At 35.3% G+C, this 18364-nt stretch overlaps 1 protein-coding gene across 1 annotated transcript in view; it reads left to right on the forward strand.

Moving 5' to 3' along the window:
* The window catches only part of LOC111057171 (serine/arginine repetitive matrix protein 2), a 64749-nt gene that overhangs the window by 30535 nt on the left and 15850 nt on the right, over positions 1 to 18364 (forward strand). Inside the window, exons 10-12 of the mRNA XM_039436013.1 lie at positions 264 to 534; positions 2808 to 3467; positions 11797 to 12071. Of these exons, the coding sequence (XP_039291947.1) occupies positions 264 to 534; positions 2808 to 3467; positions 11797 to 12071 (1206 nt within the window). The remainder of the gene's footprint in view (positions 1 to 263; positions 535 to 2807; positions 3468 to 11796; positions 12072 to 18364) is intronic.

The following is an 18364-nucleotide window of genomic DNA, read 5'->3' on the forward strand; positions in this document are numbered from 1 at the left end:
CCCGGGATCTCTAGGTTGCTACGCAAGCACTCTATCCACTAGACCATGGATCACTGAATATAAGAAAATTTTACTGGTCATTTATTGTTGCAAATTGTTGAATATAAGAAAGCTTGATTCATCTTTTAAATCAGTATTAAAATTTATGCAGTTAGGTAGTGATGTTTTCATGTAGAAGCTATGTATGTTATTTGTATGGTAGATCAAGTATTGGAGCTTGCAAGTCTTGTAATCAATGAAATGTTGTAATTACTTCGGTGCAGATACTCTTATAGCAGATCACACTTGGACAGATCAGACCTTTCATCCCCCGTGGAACGAACCCCTGCCACCGCTGCCACCACCTCAGAAACACGAACCTGGTACTCCAGTCTGCAACGCAACGGACATAAAGAACATAACGGGCAGAACGGATATAGTGTACAGAATGGACATAGCGGACATAACGGACTGAACGGACGAGCAACTATGTCGTCTGAAGAGGAAGCAGCTAGTCCGTCTCCACCCATACGACCTAGACGTAGGAGAGGACAGGTTAGTATTTTTTATTTTATTTATTCATGAATTATAAAAAACACCTTATAATAGAATTGTTAAAAAACAGACTGATTGTTGTCAATACAGTATTACAGATAGACTCATATTACATTTGATACTCATGACCTTTATTACTTTCCTTGCCCTATTACCATAGGTAAGGAAAGTATTGCTTTCCGAAAAAAATTAAGGTACCCCAATTTCTAAATTTCTATACGTTTCAAGGTCCCCTGAGTCCAAAAAGTGGTTTTTTGGTATTGGTCTGTATGTGTGTGTGTGTGTGTGTGTGTGTGTGTGTGTGTGTGTGTGTGTGTGTGTGTATGAGTGTATGTGCGTCTGTGTACACGATATCTCATCTCCCAATTAACGGAATGACTTGAAATTTGGAACTTAAGGTCCTTTCACTATAAGGATCCGACATGAACAATTTCGATCAAATGCAATTCAAGATGGCGGCTAAAATGGCGAAAATGTTGTCAAAAACAGGGTTTTTCGTGATTTTCTCGGAAACGGCTCCAACGATTTTGATCAAATTCATACTTAAAATAGTCATCGATAAGCTCTATCAACTGCCACAAGTCCCATATCTGTAAAAATTTCAGGAGCTCCGCCCCATCAATGCAGATAGATTCCCAATTATCAGGCTTCAGATACAATTGAAACAAAAAAAATCAAGTGGAGTAGATTGAGCATGAAAATCTCTACAATTAATGTTCAGTAACAATTTCACCTAAAATTGAAAATAAGCTTTAAATTCGAGAAATTGTGATTATTCAATTGCATTTTATTGTTGATTCTATTAAATCATTCACTATGAAGAGATAGCAGGGCAGACCTCATGTGTGTCTCCAGCATTATTGCCCTGTCACCAGCTGGCTCAAATCTTTGAATAGTAGACTTGTGATGCGCGGGAACACTAGCGTCAGGTGATCAATTTTCATAACGGCAAGAAAAGTTGTGTGAGTGCGCCACACCAGATTTTATGTGTTGTGTATCTGCCATACGCTAGATAGTAATAAATTACAGATGGAAATCTGTAATCTAGTCTTCGGGGTGGTTTTCAGCATTCAGCTTTGGATTTCCGACATAATTATAAATTCAATTCAATTCAATTTTTTTTTATAGAGAAATATGATACATTATTATGGAATACAATATACAACATATTTTGTAATCCTCCTACTAGATTATCCAACCATGTGTAGGGGAGTTATGATGATTTTCTCCTCTTTAGAATTTGAAGACATTAATATTTTCATTATTGTATACTAGCTTGCCTCTGTCGCCTAGTATGAAATGAAGGCTGCTTTCCAGAGATTGTCAGTTCGGTGTGATGCCAGACTAGCAATTGATTATTAGTAACGGGTTTGATCCCCGGGATGGCAAATCATTTTTGGGTAGTAGCTCTCATCGAATTCCCTTGTGGATTTCCTTCTAGCTGTTCACCCTGTTGGTCAATATTTATAGTAGCAGAAGTCTTCAAGGTAGTTTACATAATTCAATATTGATTTCCCTAGAACGCCCAGCTTGACATATGTGTTGCACTGAACAGAGCTATATCATTCAATACGGGGTTATTATTACTAGAGATTACTAAATTTTTTTGTGATTTTATGACCACATAGGATCACTGTAGTCTCTGGTTAGTCCTCTTTCTTTGTTTATTCACTTCAATTCTCTTTTTTCCCCAGTACCTTTTCATTCTGTCAGATCTTTTTTTTCTAAATTCATCTGAACAAACCTGTTGCCTTCTTTCAATTGTTTTTATTGATAAGATCCTCTTTCTGTCAGTGATTATTCCCATATAAATTGTTGTGCGATTTTTGACATCGTTCTTCTTCTTCTTCTTCTTCTTCTTCTTCTTCTTCTTCTTCTTCTTCTTCTTCTTCTTCTCTTCTTCTTCTTCTTAGTTCAATTTACTAGATTACTAGATTTTACTAGAGAATATCACCTTATTTTACACCCAGTAGTGTTTTCATAATATATTATTGATCCAGTAACTGTTCATTATTTATTATTTACTCTTCACACCACAGTAACTTCTAAAAGGATTCCTCATCCAAGAGATAGGAGAATGACAAATTTGAAGTGAAAAGCAAGTGGAAATTCCAAAATAGTTTGCTTTCCAAAACGTAAAACTGATTTCTGACGTTTACAGTGTTATTGTTGTCTCAGTTATTGTTGTTCTCACTTATAGGTTGCTTAAAGGTTCATTTGAGAATCTTTTCCAACATAACTAAAATCAATTTTCTCTCTTTTTCCAACCACAGGACACCGACAAAGAAGCCAGTCGCCAGCTGATCGAAACGGAACGTCGTTGGCGAAGTCAACACTCATTGGTCAACGGAAATCACGTGACCACGCCCACCTCCACTCCGCCCCTCCCCTACAATGGCCACCGATCTCCGTCACCCCCTCCCCTACAACACAGCACACCATTGGCTAGAGCTTACTCACCCTCTTCCGAGCTGCGACACAGTAGATCAAATCTTATCAGAGAAGAAAGAGGTTATTCCCCCACTGAGTTACGTCACAGTAGATCTAATCTATTGAGGGAAGAGAGGGGGTATTCTCCTACTGAACTACGTCATAGCAGATCTAATCTACTCAGAGAAGAGAGGGGATATTCTCCTTCCCCCGAGCTACGTCATAGTAGAGTAGATCTCCAAAGAGAAGAAAGGAGATATTCTCCTAGCTCTGAACTACGTCATAGCAGATCAAATTTACTCAGAGAAGATAGGGGATATACTCCATCCCCTGAGTTACGTCATAGTAGATCGGATCTGTTGAGAGAGGAGAGGGGTTATTCCCCTTCCCCTGAAATACATGAGGATGTGGTGGATGACGGGACGGGAGGAGGTGGCAAGAAGAAGATTTTCCAGCGAACCAGGTTTGCAGCTGAGATTCCGTTGGTCAAACCCAAACCACAGGTTAGTATACAATTTTTCTTTCTGATAGCACATTTCTTTAGGGCTATTTAATTTGTTATTAAAAGAATAATCTCATAGTACCCTAAGGTGCGTACAGATATATGCGCCTCGAACATGAGCGATTCACTTTTAATCAGCTGATGACAAGCTTTTTATATCTGTATCTTACCGTTTCTGTAAACATACAGATATAGTCAACTGATTAAAAGTGAATTGCTCATGTTCGCGGCGCGTATATCTGTACGCACCTCTACAGTACTCACAGTATTGAATGTCCAATCCATTTATTATTTCCTATCAAAGTACACCGATGATTACTAAAACTTCTAACTTTTGAGATTATGCAATAGACGACTGTGATAGGTCCGAATTTCTGAAGGCGCGCTGTGATTGGTTGTTGAAATGCTCGCCTCTGATTGGCTGTTGTAGTTAGGTTTCATTTATTCTATCATATTTCTCATCTTCCAGTGAATATTCGAGAAAATTGTCAATTCAAAACATATTGACGATTCAAATATTTGATAATAAGAACAAACACCCGGTTGCACAGGAGCCAGTTAAATTTTAACAGTGATTGGATTACACGAAAGACGAGAACCAATCGGAGAACTCTTTTTTCAGAAAGGTCTTCCCTGATTGGTTCTCGTGGCATTCATTCATGTTTAAAATTTAACAGGCTTTTGTGTAACCGAGCCTATATCTTTGATCCTCTTATTATCAAAGAAAATAGTGAATTGGTAATATATTTTGAATTAATTAATGTGTTTTCTGTATGGAAAGTTTATTGACACCACTAAATTTGATGAATTTGAGAAGTTAACTAGGGGAATGAATTAATTGAAAAATATTGTCAGGTGTTCATTGATACTGAATAATTATTGAACTAGATGCTCAAAGTTCATGTATGAACTTGATCATATTATTTCACTTTTATAACCGAAAAAATGAAAATATACTCTTAGAATAATTGTTGGGTATTATTCTGCCCGTAACATCACGTTATCTGGTTTTTTTCCGATAAATGATTCAATAATTGTAGCCTACATTTAACATGATTTCAGAGTATTATTGTGAGAGTACAAACTTATTTTATTACGCCATCCTAATAACCCTATCTATTTCTGAGAATAGACTGTAATAAGCTGCTCGTATGTGTAGATAATCAACTAATGAGTATCAAAGACAATAACTAATATCATAACGGCTATCTGAGTAAGTTATAAAGAGAATTGTAAAGTGGACAGCCATCATCAATATCTCAACACCTATAGAGCAAGAGATTATTGATCAAGTAACAAACAATCTAGTGATAATTGGAATACTAAGCCCGAATAATGATCCTATCTATTTTTGAAAATAGACTGTAATAAGCTGCTCGTATGTGTAGATAATCAATGAATATGTTACTTATCAACTTGGTTATCTACAAAATAACTCTTCATTAACTTATGGCATGTAAAAACTTATAGTATGTGCTTGGTTCTCAAAACCGACCACATATTGAGACAATTTCTCAATATCACATTACGCCTTTTATTATGAGATCATTGTCAATTGAATTCTGTTTGGAGTTTCCCATACCGCAAAAACAAACCAACTAGTCAAGAAATAGATTACAGTTCATCCATACAAAACTTAGAATATATTATTCGACTTAATATGATACTATCTAAGTTATCTATTGTCATTTCTCGATTATTTCATTCATCAATATCAACTAACTAAAACTGTTCTTGTTAGAAACAGTCAAAACATCAGACATCAGAACCTGTCAAAACTATTTTGTTCGTGTTGAAAAGTTTACTGAGTCATATGATCGGAACAAGATGGAGTCTATAAGCTGTCACCAGCCAATCAGAAAACGGGGAATAGTGTTGTGTAACGTACTCGCTTGTGATTGGTCTTTGCTGTGTGACGCAGTAGCTCGCAGTAGCCATATTGAAACTCGTATTGGCCAATAGAATTGGACAATACATAGATATATGAGTGGAGCTTGATTGGAATAAACCTTCTACTAACTTATCTAAGCTGAGTTAATTTCTTTAGAGGGAATGAACTTACTGTTTCAGTTAATTTATTTTGTACTACTACAAACATTCGTTCTTCTATCAATCAGTACCACAGGCAGTAGAAGAAATAGTGAAGTTATCAAAGTAACTATTTCTGTTTTCACATTCTCTATCCAGTTTTCTCCAATCTCTCTGGTTATTCATTTCTCTTCAATCCTTTTATTAGACAAAGAATCAAGCTTCATCAATATATTCTTGTTAGGGAGATTAGTGAATTAGAAATATGGATAGCATAGAGTTTGTACTAAGAAAGAGGATAAATAGAGAATTAGAAGAGAATTAAAATTAGAAAAAAGGAAATTTCCAGTATCTGCTGGTTATTTTCAAAGGTCATCATCATCATCATCATCATCATCATCGTCGTCATGGATTAGGCTTTTCAAGCCTGTTCCGGCGTCCATCTCTTCCTCGGTCTACCAATACTTCTTCTGCCTATTGGCTTGTGGAGTAGAGCATTCTATGGACATTCAATTTTCAAAGGTAATTTGGAAAATATCTAATCAAATTGTATCATGACAAAATATTGATTAGCTTATTCACAAGTCAGTGCCATCCAAAATGTGAAGTTAGATATACAGAGTGAGTATATGTATGGAAACTCTTCAATAAGTTGAAGACTGTCGTAGATATAATACTGTAACTTTCAGGATAAGTTATTGGTCGAGTACTCTACCTTTTTACATACAACTGAATTTCAACCCCTCATAAGGGGGTGACTTGGGGGTTGTAACTCGGATATTTCAAATGTAAACACCCATTGTGTGATATATCATTTTAAAAGCCTTTTCAAAACAAGAAATATGACTTCAATAAAAATGTTCTACGATACTTGTATCCAAAATGGCGGCAGATTGAAGTTTCAAATTGAAGTCTAAGTTTTTACTTGAAACTTCAATCAGCCGCCATTTTGAATACAAGTATCATTGAACATTTTATTGAAGTCACATTCTATGTTCTAAAAAGGCCTTTAAAATGATGTATCACTTAATGGGTGTTTACATTTGAATTATCCGAGTTACATCCCCCAAGTCACCCCCTTATGAGGGGTTGAAATCCAGTTGTACGTCAAAAGGTAGAGTATTCGACCAATAACTTATCCTGAAAGTTACAGTATTATATCTACAACAGTCTTCAACTATTTGGAGGTTTCCCATACATAATTATGACTCACTCTGTATATTGGAGGTAGAATATGAACAAAAAGGAAGAGAAGAAGAAGAGTAGAGATAGAAGGAGTAGTGAACAAAGAATAGGTAGATATAGTAGCCGAAGAAGTAGATAGAGGAGAAGAAGAAGACGAAGAAGATGAAGGAGAAAAAAGACGATAAAGAAGAAGAAGAAGAAGTAGAAGAAGAAGAAAAAGATAAAGAAGAAGAAGAAGAGGAAGAAGAAGAAGAAGAAGAAGAAGAAGAAGAAGAAGAAGAAGAAGAAGAAGAAGAATTCTTGTGTTGGTGTTATGTGACCTCGACAATGTATGTCTGTACAATATGTCTGCCCACCTGTTTGTTGCCTTATATTAGAATTTTACACCTACACCCAAAATTCAATATTCTATAGGTGAGCTACATTTTTTCTAATTTCTCGTCGTTTTTTCGCAAGATCCAATGAGTTTTTGAAATTAGTTGTTGGGATAGGCGACCAGGCAAATTAGCATATTAGCAGACATTCCTAAGCGGGATGGTGTGGGTAGTGTGATAATAATAATTAGAGATTTCGATTCTGATTACAAACGAATTCTGCACATGTTACCAAACAGCTGTTTGTTGGGTTCGAATTTCGTAACAGTTGATGATTTTTGTAATTTTTCACAAGGATTTCTGGTATCGGCTGTTTCTATTCTAGGGGAAGGTGACAACTGATAAGATTTAGAGATTTGTTCAAATTTGAAGGAAATTTATTAGAAAACTAGCTGAGAAGATTTGGTCAAATTTAGGAAACTAGCTGATCAAGTGTCGTTTTTGCACAGTATCAGTTTAAACTAAATTCAATTTTAAACTGGATTTAATACATATAAAACCTTGCTCATTATAATATGATTCATTTTTAGTTTAAGGCACCAGCTGATTAAATTCAGTTCAAGCTTTGACTGTGCAAACGTCGCTTGGGGCCAATTTCCGAGCTCGGGATTGAGCTAAGTTCTAGACTTTAAACAGCTGGAGTCAGGAAATTGGTTTCCAATACGGGGCGTAGTCGTAGTCATAGTCAAAGTCAAGTTTAAATTAAATTTCGAAAATTGAACACAAATTAAATAAAGAGAAAATAGTGTAAAGTCTCAGCTATTTTGAATTATTTAGGAATGTTTCATTTCGTCAAGGAAAAACGTTTCCAATTATAGAAATGAGAAAATAAAGATTTTTTTTGCTGCAACTATTTACCAGTTTTGGAAAGCCAATTTTCTGACTCCAGCTGTTGAAAGTCTAGAACTTACCTAAATCCCGAGCTCGGAAACTGGCCCTTAGAGGCTCAGTTCTAATTTTCAAATTCAATTTTGCGCTTTAGGGCCTTGCACTATGCACCACAAACACGTTACTGATACAAACCTGAACTATGATTACATAAAGTTGTGGTACATCTCGATTTTCGAGTTCAAACCATCAGCTGAACCAGTTCCGTTCAAACTTGGATCGTGGATCTTTGGTCTCTATATCCCTACCACTATTTGAAATCAATTTCTCAATTTATGATATCATATACAACATTAATTTGATTATGCGTACCATTTGTAGTCATTTCTCGAACATAGCTTATCGCATAATAATAGTGATAGATTAATGAGTAGGCCTTTCTAATATTATTTATGTCATACTATGATGATGAAATATTAGTGAGAATTTGAAGAAAAGTTGAGGAAAACCTATGTAGAAAGAAAAAAACACATATATCGTCAAATTCTACAGTTCTATTTGGTACCATGGCTTCGTTATTTCATTATGTAGAAAGAGAAAAGAGGAGTATACTCGGAAGTAGGAAGAGATAAAATGAAGCTTCTGACTAGAGTTTTGTTATTCTTTGTTGATCAACGAAATAGAATAAGATGAGGTAACAATAATGGAAACTTATTGGACTCCAATTTTGAATGCCAAATGAAGGCCCTATTTTTCACTCTACTACCTCCATGTCAATTTCTCCTTTTTCTCTCTATTGCTTTCCTTTACAATCCTCCTTATCAAATATCTCTCTTCCAGTTTCGAATTATCCTTAATTTTTTCTCTCGTTTGCATTCTCTCCTCTTCACAGCTTCTAGTTCAAATCAAAAAATCTTTATTGGTTCTTCAAAACAATAAATACAAAAAAAACTTCCAACAAAAATATAAGAAACCAATCACCTGCAAGGAAAATCCTGTGCGCAGGTGAGAGTTGCTAATACAATTCAATATGAGTCATTAAGAACTTACAAAAGATGAAATAAGAAATTATAAATTATAATAATAAAATAACATGATGAGTTTTTGACCATTTGAATATCTTCTTAAACCCTATTTCTATTTTTCTTTCAATGAACAATGTCCTATAGATTTTCTAGTTCTATTTTCTACAAAATATATTCCGTATCTCTCTCTCTCTCATAAGCTTTTCCATTTCCTGCTATTAATATCCGTCGTCTTCCAATATGTATCAATGTCTCACGCACATAGTTCTTACATTTCTCTCATTTTCATCCATTATCTCTTTCTACATCATTTCTTTTCTCCTTCCACTCTTCCTCATCAGTGGTCATCCATTCCCCTAATCCCAAATTACAGTTAAACCTCTTTAAAAAAAAATCCCTTTCCACAACATCAAACTCTCTTTCTCAGTATCTCTCTTCCTGTCCCTCGATCAGTCCCTCTTTCTTTTTCTCTCTCTATCCTCCCACACACTATTTCCAAATCAACTTCCTACTTCCACCTTTCCTGATTCGCATTCATTCTCCTTCTCCTCCTCCTCCTTCTACATCATCTCTTCCTACCTACATCAACTCCTTCCTCTTACATATCCAACCTCTTACTCCTCTCTTCTACCTCCTCCTCACACACTCTCTCTCTGTAACTTTTCCCTCCATCTACCTTCCTCCTCGTTTCCTCTTCCTTTCTCCTCCTCTCCTCTCCCTCCTCCTCTCCACTCCCTCCTCCTCTCACACTCACCCTACCACTCTCTCTATTAATCTCTCTCCCAATCTCTCTCTCTACCTCTGTCTCCCTCCTCCACTCTATCTCTTTCTCACTCTCTCTCTCTGTAACTTTTCCCTCCATCTACCTTCCTCCTCGTTTCCTCTTCCTTCCTCCTCCTCTCCTCTCCCTCCTCCTCTCACACTCACCCTACCACTCTCTCTATTACTCTCTCTCCCAATCTCTCTCTACCTCTCTCTCCCTCCTCCACTCAATCTCTTTCTCTCTCTCTCTCTGTAACTTTTCCCTCCTACTCACACATCTCCACCTTCTTCCACTTCTCCTCTTCATCCTCATCCTTCTCACTCTCTTATTCTGTCCCTTCTTGATCTCTCTTCTTACACCTTCTCCCAAGTTTACTCTAGAATTAGTTCTGGTTGAAAGTACTGACTCAGTCGCTCGCAAGGATCATAGCCGATCAGTTGCACGGTTGTCAGTGATCAGTGATTTACGGCTTCCTATAATCAGAGATTAATTATGATCAGTAATCAGTGATCTACGATCAGCTAATCCGTGATAATAATTATAATCAGTGATCTACGGTCAGCTAATCCGTGATTAATTATTATAATCAGTGATCTATGGTCAGCTAATCGGTGATTAATTGATAAGTTAGTGATCATACTTGACAGGTGATCTTCGGTTGCTGTTGTTGTGGGCTGTTGCCTAGCAACGCAACCAGTTCTCCCACATTGTTTATTGTTGAGTAATACACCAGAAAAATTTGAAACAGTTCGTGTTTGTTGATAGTGTAGTGCGTTAAGTTTTTTGGTTGGTGTTCTGAGTTGAATTGAATTTATCGGTGAATTTATTGAATTTATTCAATAAATTGAATCGGTTTATTGAATTTATTGGTGAATCTGAGTTGAATTTATTCTCATCAATAGAAGTGAAGCGATGCCTCTTGTTTGTATCAATTCAGAATTTCAATCTTCCTCACATAAATCTTATTGATTCAAATTGATTTGACAGATTTTTGGTTTCCATCTTGAAAAAAACAGTAATATAGAAAATCAATGTACTACGAAATTGAAGTTCTATCATGAGACTGCTTCTCATCTACATACTGTTGTAGCTCAGTAATAAAATATTTCTATTGAATCATGATCTATACCAGTAAATAGTAACTCTTCTCTGATTATTATTATAGTCATTATAGATCACGTAAAGTCTAAAGTTTTACTGTTTAGCGTATGATAGTTTTACATCTTGTGAGACATCTGATTCCCCTCATATCTTGTTTCTCTTGATTTTGGTTTCCTTGATTTCATGTGATGTCATAAGATAATCTTTACGATAATGCTGAAGAACTGGAAGTACTTTCATAATCAATCATGGAATACAAGTCATGTATTGAATTTGAATTTTGGAACTTAGTTTATCAGATCCTATCATTGTTTACATAACACATAGTACTTGGAGAAATAGTATAAGAGAGTTGTAAGAGTTAAAGATATAGTATTTCTTTGAAATTATTTCATTGGTACCATTGTGTACTACATTGGAAGATCAGAAGAATCTAACCAGTTTCATAGATTCATTTGAAACTCCTTCATAGAAAAATTATTCCAATTCATACTCAAATGATATTCAAGTTCACAATCTATTGGATTTTGAATGAAGAACCACTTCTAATTCTAACATCATCGATCACCCTAATCAATCCCTTCCAATACATTATCTTATCCTTATCTTAATCTTCGCTCTATCTATATCTCTATTTGCTCTAAACTTTTTTCCCTGATAATTATAGATTTGAATATATAATATATATTTTCAATTTAAATCATTCTGAATTGGTTCAAATAAGAGGCATTAGAATAACAATCTTATTTGGAATTTAGAAAGACAGAAATCTCTCAGAATAAAAACAGTGTGTTCCATAGATACTTGACTTGACTAAGTGTGTATCACATTGTCCCACTTGTGTATCAATTCCCTCATCTGTGTATCAACTTTTCCACTTGTGTATCAAACTCCTCCACTTCCGTATCAAACCCTCATCTGTGTATCAACTCCTCCACTTGTGTATCAATCTCCCCCACTTCCGTATCAAACCACCCCACTTGTGTATCAACCCTCATCATGCGTCTCCTCTCCTCTTCGTCACAGGGCGATTCCTCCGGCAACAAGTCGTCAGGTGGTCTTGGCCTGGGTCGATCACTTCGCAAACTGGTCAACAAGCTGGGCGGAAAATCGTCGAAAAACCAGGAGATGACGTCACAGCAGTCGGAGCAAAGGAGAGATCATCACCACTATCAGCCACAGAGTCATCAGCAGCCCAAACAGCGCTACTATTTGGGCGAGGATCCCTTTAATGGCGGCAGTATTTATGGACGGGAAAGCGAGTACCATGCGGCTGCACCTAGGAGGAGACATTCTAATCGGTGAGTCCAAATATTTTTCTCCATTTGTAATTTTCCAGTGGTTCATTTATTGTTATTGGTTGCTTATTTTATGTTAGAAGCTGCTGTCAAACAGCTTTTTTTCGTTCGAAATCTTTCGCTGATGACAAAACATGCATGACGAGCATGTATGTAGACACTTGTTCAACAGGGGTCGCAGAGTATCGCCAGCCCTTAAAACCATTACAACCCAAAAAAATTGGGACGAATTGGGATGTTTCGTCAAACTGGGACGACGACAAACTAGGTCGCTTCACGCACATGACAAGCTTGGTTTCCTCGCGGAAATCCACAGTCCACATGTTTTCTTGTTATTGTTTGTGGTACCGCTAGCGGAAACTGATTTAAAACTCGCTGGTATATAAAAGCTCAATTTATTAAAGTATCCATACTCTTTCAAAAAATAATTAATATAAATAATAATTTCATTTCAATATAATATTAACGTTTGTATAAGTAATAGATAGTATTCCATTTTATTCATCATATTAAACTATCAATTTCGAGTAACTGGTCAAGCAGTCAACGGTTCGGTCAATAGAATTTTTCTATTGGGTAGAGCCGGATGATGATCATTATATTCGAATTACTTACCTATAAAATAGATAACCCAAATTGACCACCTTCTCTGATCTGAGCCTATAAATATCTTAGTTTTGTTTCCGATACAGTTAGATACTAGAAGGAGATTTAGGAAAAAATGATATTAACATTATGTTTTTATAAATTTATTGATTCCCTGAATATAATGGAATTCCCCAATTTAAGAATACTACTAAAACTAATGATAACTCCTATAAAACACTTTTGATAGGCCTATTTACTTTCCAGCCTTTTTAATGTTACTAGAAACTAAGAGGAATACAGGTTCAGTGCTGCCGAAAAATGATAGTTGTAAAATAGGAATAGATCCAGTTTGTCTTTCACTGTTCCACTTTGGTGGCGTCCGTAAAAACTGATAATTTTTTTGGTGAGTGGCGACTTTCAGGGCAGACGGAGCTCCGGCGACCCGTTCAACACACTTGTCCTGTCTTGAGGGGCCACCCTTGATGTGGCACAGCTGTTAGACCTGGTATTCACTTAGGGGTATGATCTCCATTGATGCACGTTTGGATGCAATGTTAAACACACTTGTCCTGTCGTGAGTGGCCACCCTTGATGTAGCTAGACCTGGCCCCTGTTTCATAAAAACTTAGAAGTCCTGTATACAGGAGCATTAGAAGTCCTGTATACAGGAGCAGCTGATTTTTTCGGCTATATTGAGCATGTAATTGGAATGGTGATTCTCCTGTATTACGTGACTTATAAGTTCTATGAAACAGGCTCCTGGTATTTACTTATATAGGGGTATGATCCCATTGGAAGTAAGTAATACTACGTGCAAGTGCAGATGAGAAACAAAATCTGGAAAGAACAATAGGTTGAAACACGTGCCTGTCTGTGACTTGCCTGTAGCTGGTCACACCGAAAGCCACCAGCAAGTGCAAGCGTTTCTTTTGAGAGTTTCTATGGCTTTTTTCAGATTTTATTTCTTATCTGCGCGCTTGGTCATGCTCGATCTTCCGGGCACTTACACATATGTGAATCCAATGTGATCATACTCCAAGAATTTTCCGGATGCATTCTGTGATTACTCCTAGCCACGGTATATAGAATAAATACCGTATTTTCATCTGAATACCGTGCTCCTAGCTACATCTACCTTGAACTAGCACATTATTATTCAAATCCATTTTTGCACTACCCTGAACTAATGGCTAGTTGCTAGCAACTAGATTCTAGTCCTTATCCAATCGACCCATGAATGGTACTGAGAATACAAAAATAATTTTATCTTTCTTTGTTATGGACTATTTTGTTTTTATTTTTTATTCAATTTTATTCTCATTACTTTTGTCAGCAGTGTTGAATAATGCGGTTGTGTTTTTCTGACTCTAAATTTTGTAGAATAACGAGAGAATTTTTGAATTGATAGTGGTTTGAGTGTAATATATTTGTTTTCTCTCCAGTTTATCAACCATAAAAATTCAAAATTCTTTGTTTTTGTTGTGAAAAAATACTAAATTTTAGAAAAGAGGAATCAAACCAAATTTTGGACTTCTAAAATATTATCTACATTGGGAGAGGAATAGTACAAGCGGTATCCTAAAGCTGCGTTTACACCGGAGTTAATAACACAAGTTTTTAACATTTTTGTTATTAACTGATGTTAATTACAAAAGTCATTAAAATAATGTTAAGCTTGATTTTACACCGGAGTTAATAACACGATTTATTAACAAAAAGTTGACAACTTGACTGAATCGACAGAAATTTTTCCCAACAAAAGTTAATAACTCGGGTTTTTAACAGGCAATCCTTGTTATTGACAAGATTTATGTTATCCATCAAGAGTCGGTGAAGATCAAGGACAATGTGTTATGTTAATAACAAAAGCCTCTTTATCGCATTAACTTTTTTTAATAACAGGTTCCTTCCTATCTTGCCCCGCAACCCCCTCGCCCAGCATCCCTACCCTTCAACTACAGTTCTCTAATAACTACAGCTGCAGACTAAACACGTGACAAAGTTATCAACTTTTGTTGATAACAAAAATAGCAGCCTAAAGAAAATATTATTAACATTATGTTGAAAACTTTTGTTATCAACTCTGGTGTAAACGCATTATAATTTTTGTTTACATTAGATCAGATGAAGATCATTATCTTAATGATCACACCTGTTCCAATTTCAAGTATTTTGAAGACAATTTTTTGCTTTTTATTCTGTTATATCATATGAATAGCCTACTCGTTAATTTCGTTAAATGAAATCATATGGAAGTCAATTATATTGATAACAAGATCTTGTTAATAACAAGGAATTTTCTGTTAAAAACATGAGTTATTAACTTTTGTTAAGAGACATTTTTGACGATTCAGTCAAGTTAATAACTTGTGTTAATAACTCAGGTATAAACGCAGCTTTAGTTTTTCTCTCCGATTGAGTATTTTCTTGTAAAAATAAAAAATAATGAATCAAATAATATAAAATATTTAAAAAAAATTCCAAAGATGATTCACGTTAGTGGGTAGACCATAATGTTGAATCATCTCGTCTTGAAGCAGAGAATATCTTATTCTTCGGAAAAATATCTGTAGATGCCAACCCATTGTCGGTTACAGACTGAAACTTTGTAACTTCAAATTGATACAATGTAACACACTCATTGTATCAAAGTCTCATCGTTCTCACAATATTTGTCTCTGTTAATAATCCATGCGTTCAGAATTGCAGTAAATTTGTAATAGTTTTCATATTCAAATTCATAGAACTCTTGGCTGGAGCGCAAGGATTCTCCTATTCCAGCCACACCAAAAAGATTGTAAAAGATATTATTGATAAGTAGGCTTAATGCTTCTTTGCAATGGAACATTGCATAATTATAAAGGTGGTGCGTACAGATTTACGCGCCGCGAACACTTTTAATCAGCTGATGCCAAGCTTTTCATATCAATTGTTGGCTATCTTACCGTTTCTGTAAAAATACAGATATAATCAGCTGATAAAATTGAATTGCTCATGTTCGCGGCGCATATTATCTGTACGCACCTTAATGTTATAATAATTAAATCACAAGCCAATTCTTGTATATATGATGTAATTGAAAGCCAACGACTCATTTTTCCACCCTGAGCCCTGATTCCAAAGGATTCTCGCTCGGAAAAAATTCTGGACGTAGAAATACCACTGGTTCTTATGAGAGTGTTCTTTCATAAACAGAATGGAAATGTATAGACAATTACATACGAAGCAATGATATTTTTTCTGCACAGCAGAGCTGAAATCTATTGGGAAACAGGGGTTTTGGTATTCTCTCCATGAGTAACAAATGTAACTGAATTGATTGATTTCATATGATGATACTGGATAAACTCCAATTTGATATGCATAGAAGATTCGATTGAGAGAGAAACGTCATGTGCTGGAAAACCAGTTCTTCCCAAAGAAAATCTTGTTTCTGTGATAAGTTTGTTGCTGTTGGAAAAGTCAGTAACAAGTAAACAAGGTCAGGAAAATCTATCTTGCAGCATCAACAACAAAAGCAATAACAACAACAATAAACATGGCGAAGGCGATTCCAAAACAACAAAAAATTAAGGCGTACTCTGAAAATGGGGAGTGGCACATTCAATTGTATTGTTCCTACTAAATCGAAATCATTATTATAGTTTCTGCTTCTCTTTCTATACACCTCGTTCTTCTTCTTCTTTTTTTCTTCTTCTTCTTCTTCTTCTTCTTCTTCTTCCATCTTCTTCTTCTCCTTCTTCTCCTTCTCCTCCTCCTCCTACTCCTCCTCCTCCTTTCTCTTCATTCACGCATTCTTCCTCTTATTCTTATTTCTCTTAATTTCCCTTCTTCTTCATCATCTTCTTATTCTACGCGTTCTTCTCTCCCTATCTCTTGTCCTGCTTATTCTCACAGGCCTACATTAACTTCCCTCCCTATCTTTCGTCCTGCTCATTCTCATTCTTCTTCTTCACACTCACCCTCTCTCTCTCTCTCTCTCACTCACTCACTCTCTCTCTCTCTCTCTCTCTCTCTCTCTAATTCTTTCTCCTTTTCCAATATTCATAATAATTTCGCCCATCTCTGATTTGAATTGCACTGACTAGTAAACAAACCAAGCAATTTGTCACCGTGATTTTATGTGATTATGATACCTTATTTTGACATAAACGTTATAAATTGTAATAGTAATATTTTATCATGTTTTCTATTGTGATTTCGCAAATCTATTCGTTCTGTAATTTTCTTTTCACTGTCCCAGAACATCAATAATTCAGTAATTCCTCGGGAAACTACCAGCAATTTGTTCATATTACACTAATTTAGGATTTCTTGCTATCTAATATCTTACTCTAATAAAAAACATCAGTCTGGATGTTGTTCTGTATTCTAATGACTACGTTTTCTGAAATTACTACAAGCGATTTGTCATAATTCATTGTCCAGTGCCAAAATGAATGGTTGGTTTGTGAAAAATAAATTAAAGAATGAATAATTTTAGCTAGTATAACATGATTCATTGAAATGAATGATTTCACAAACAAGGCTGTAAACACAGTGCGCAAAACTGTGTTTTTCTGTGTTTTTCTCTCTCTTTTTCAAACTGTGTTTTTCTGTGTCTTTCATCTCTATTTTCTTTCTCATTCTACCATCTTCGAATGAGGGTTGAGATCAATAATAAATATATTGTGTTAAACAATTGAGAGGCCTGAGTGGTTTGAATGATTGATTGAGTACTTTATTCATGTAGATTACAATATATACTGGCTTATACACTTATACAATAGCTTACAATACAGCAAAGTTTTAGATGAATTTACATAACATAAACTAAGAAATAATTATTGAACTGTATATGATATGGAAAAAAGCAATTTGGAATAACTATACAAGATAGTATTGTAATGCATCTACATAAATTGGCGGAGCTTTGGACATGTCAATGTCCATTCTTCGGAAAGAATATTAAAAATGTCCTTACCAGTAACTCTCTACCAAAAGATTAGATTAGATTAGATTTCTTCATTTATGTATGTTACAATATTACTGGCTTATACATTAATTTACATTAAATGACGATAATGCTAGTTATTCAACGAATTTCACAAAGTATAAATAATTAATCAATGAGAATAAATATAGAAATGCAATTGGAATAACGAAAATATAATAATGTGATGTAACTTCATAAATCGGCGGTGGTTCAACAAATAATTGTCGATTCTTTTAGAAGGATATAAAATATCCTTCTCATTAACACACGACCGAGTAAAATAAAGAGAGAGAGAGAGGGATAGAGAGAGAGAGAGAGAGAATGGCAGAGAGGACCTGAGTCATCACCCTGAATGACACTGAATCTACAAAGTGTAAATTTTTACATTTCTCAGTCACACATTTTTTCAATCAGCTCTGGAGTAGTTATTGAAAAGGACCCGTCTATTAACTATTCCTTCTAAAATAATTCATTGATATTGCAGCAGATACTGTGCAAACCAATAAATTCTGATAATCTACATATTCAATTAATTCAAATTGGTTGAATAGCTTAGAATTCCTACGTTCCAATCCTATAAATCACTCACATTGAATTATTACACATTTGATTCATACTATGAACCAATAGGTACTCGATCAACAATTAATTAATATGTAGTTGAGAAATAATTATTTTTTAAATATTCAAATATTTGAAATATTTTAAAATAATTATATGCTATTGCAGAAGA

The sequence above is a fragment of the Nilaparvata lugens genome, chromosome 10 (assembly GCF_014356525.2).
Source record: "Nilaparvata lugens isolate BPH chromosome 10, ASM1435652v1, whole genome shotgun sequence".
NCBI classification, from domain to species: domain Eukaryota; kingdom Metazoa; phylum Arthropoda; class Insecta; order Hemiptera; family Delphacidae; genus Nilaparvata; species Nilaparvata lugens.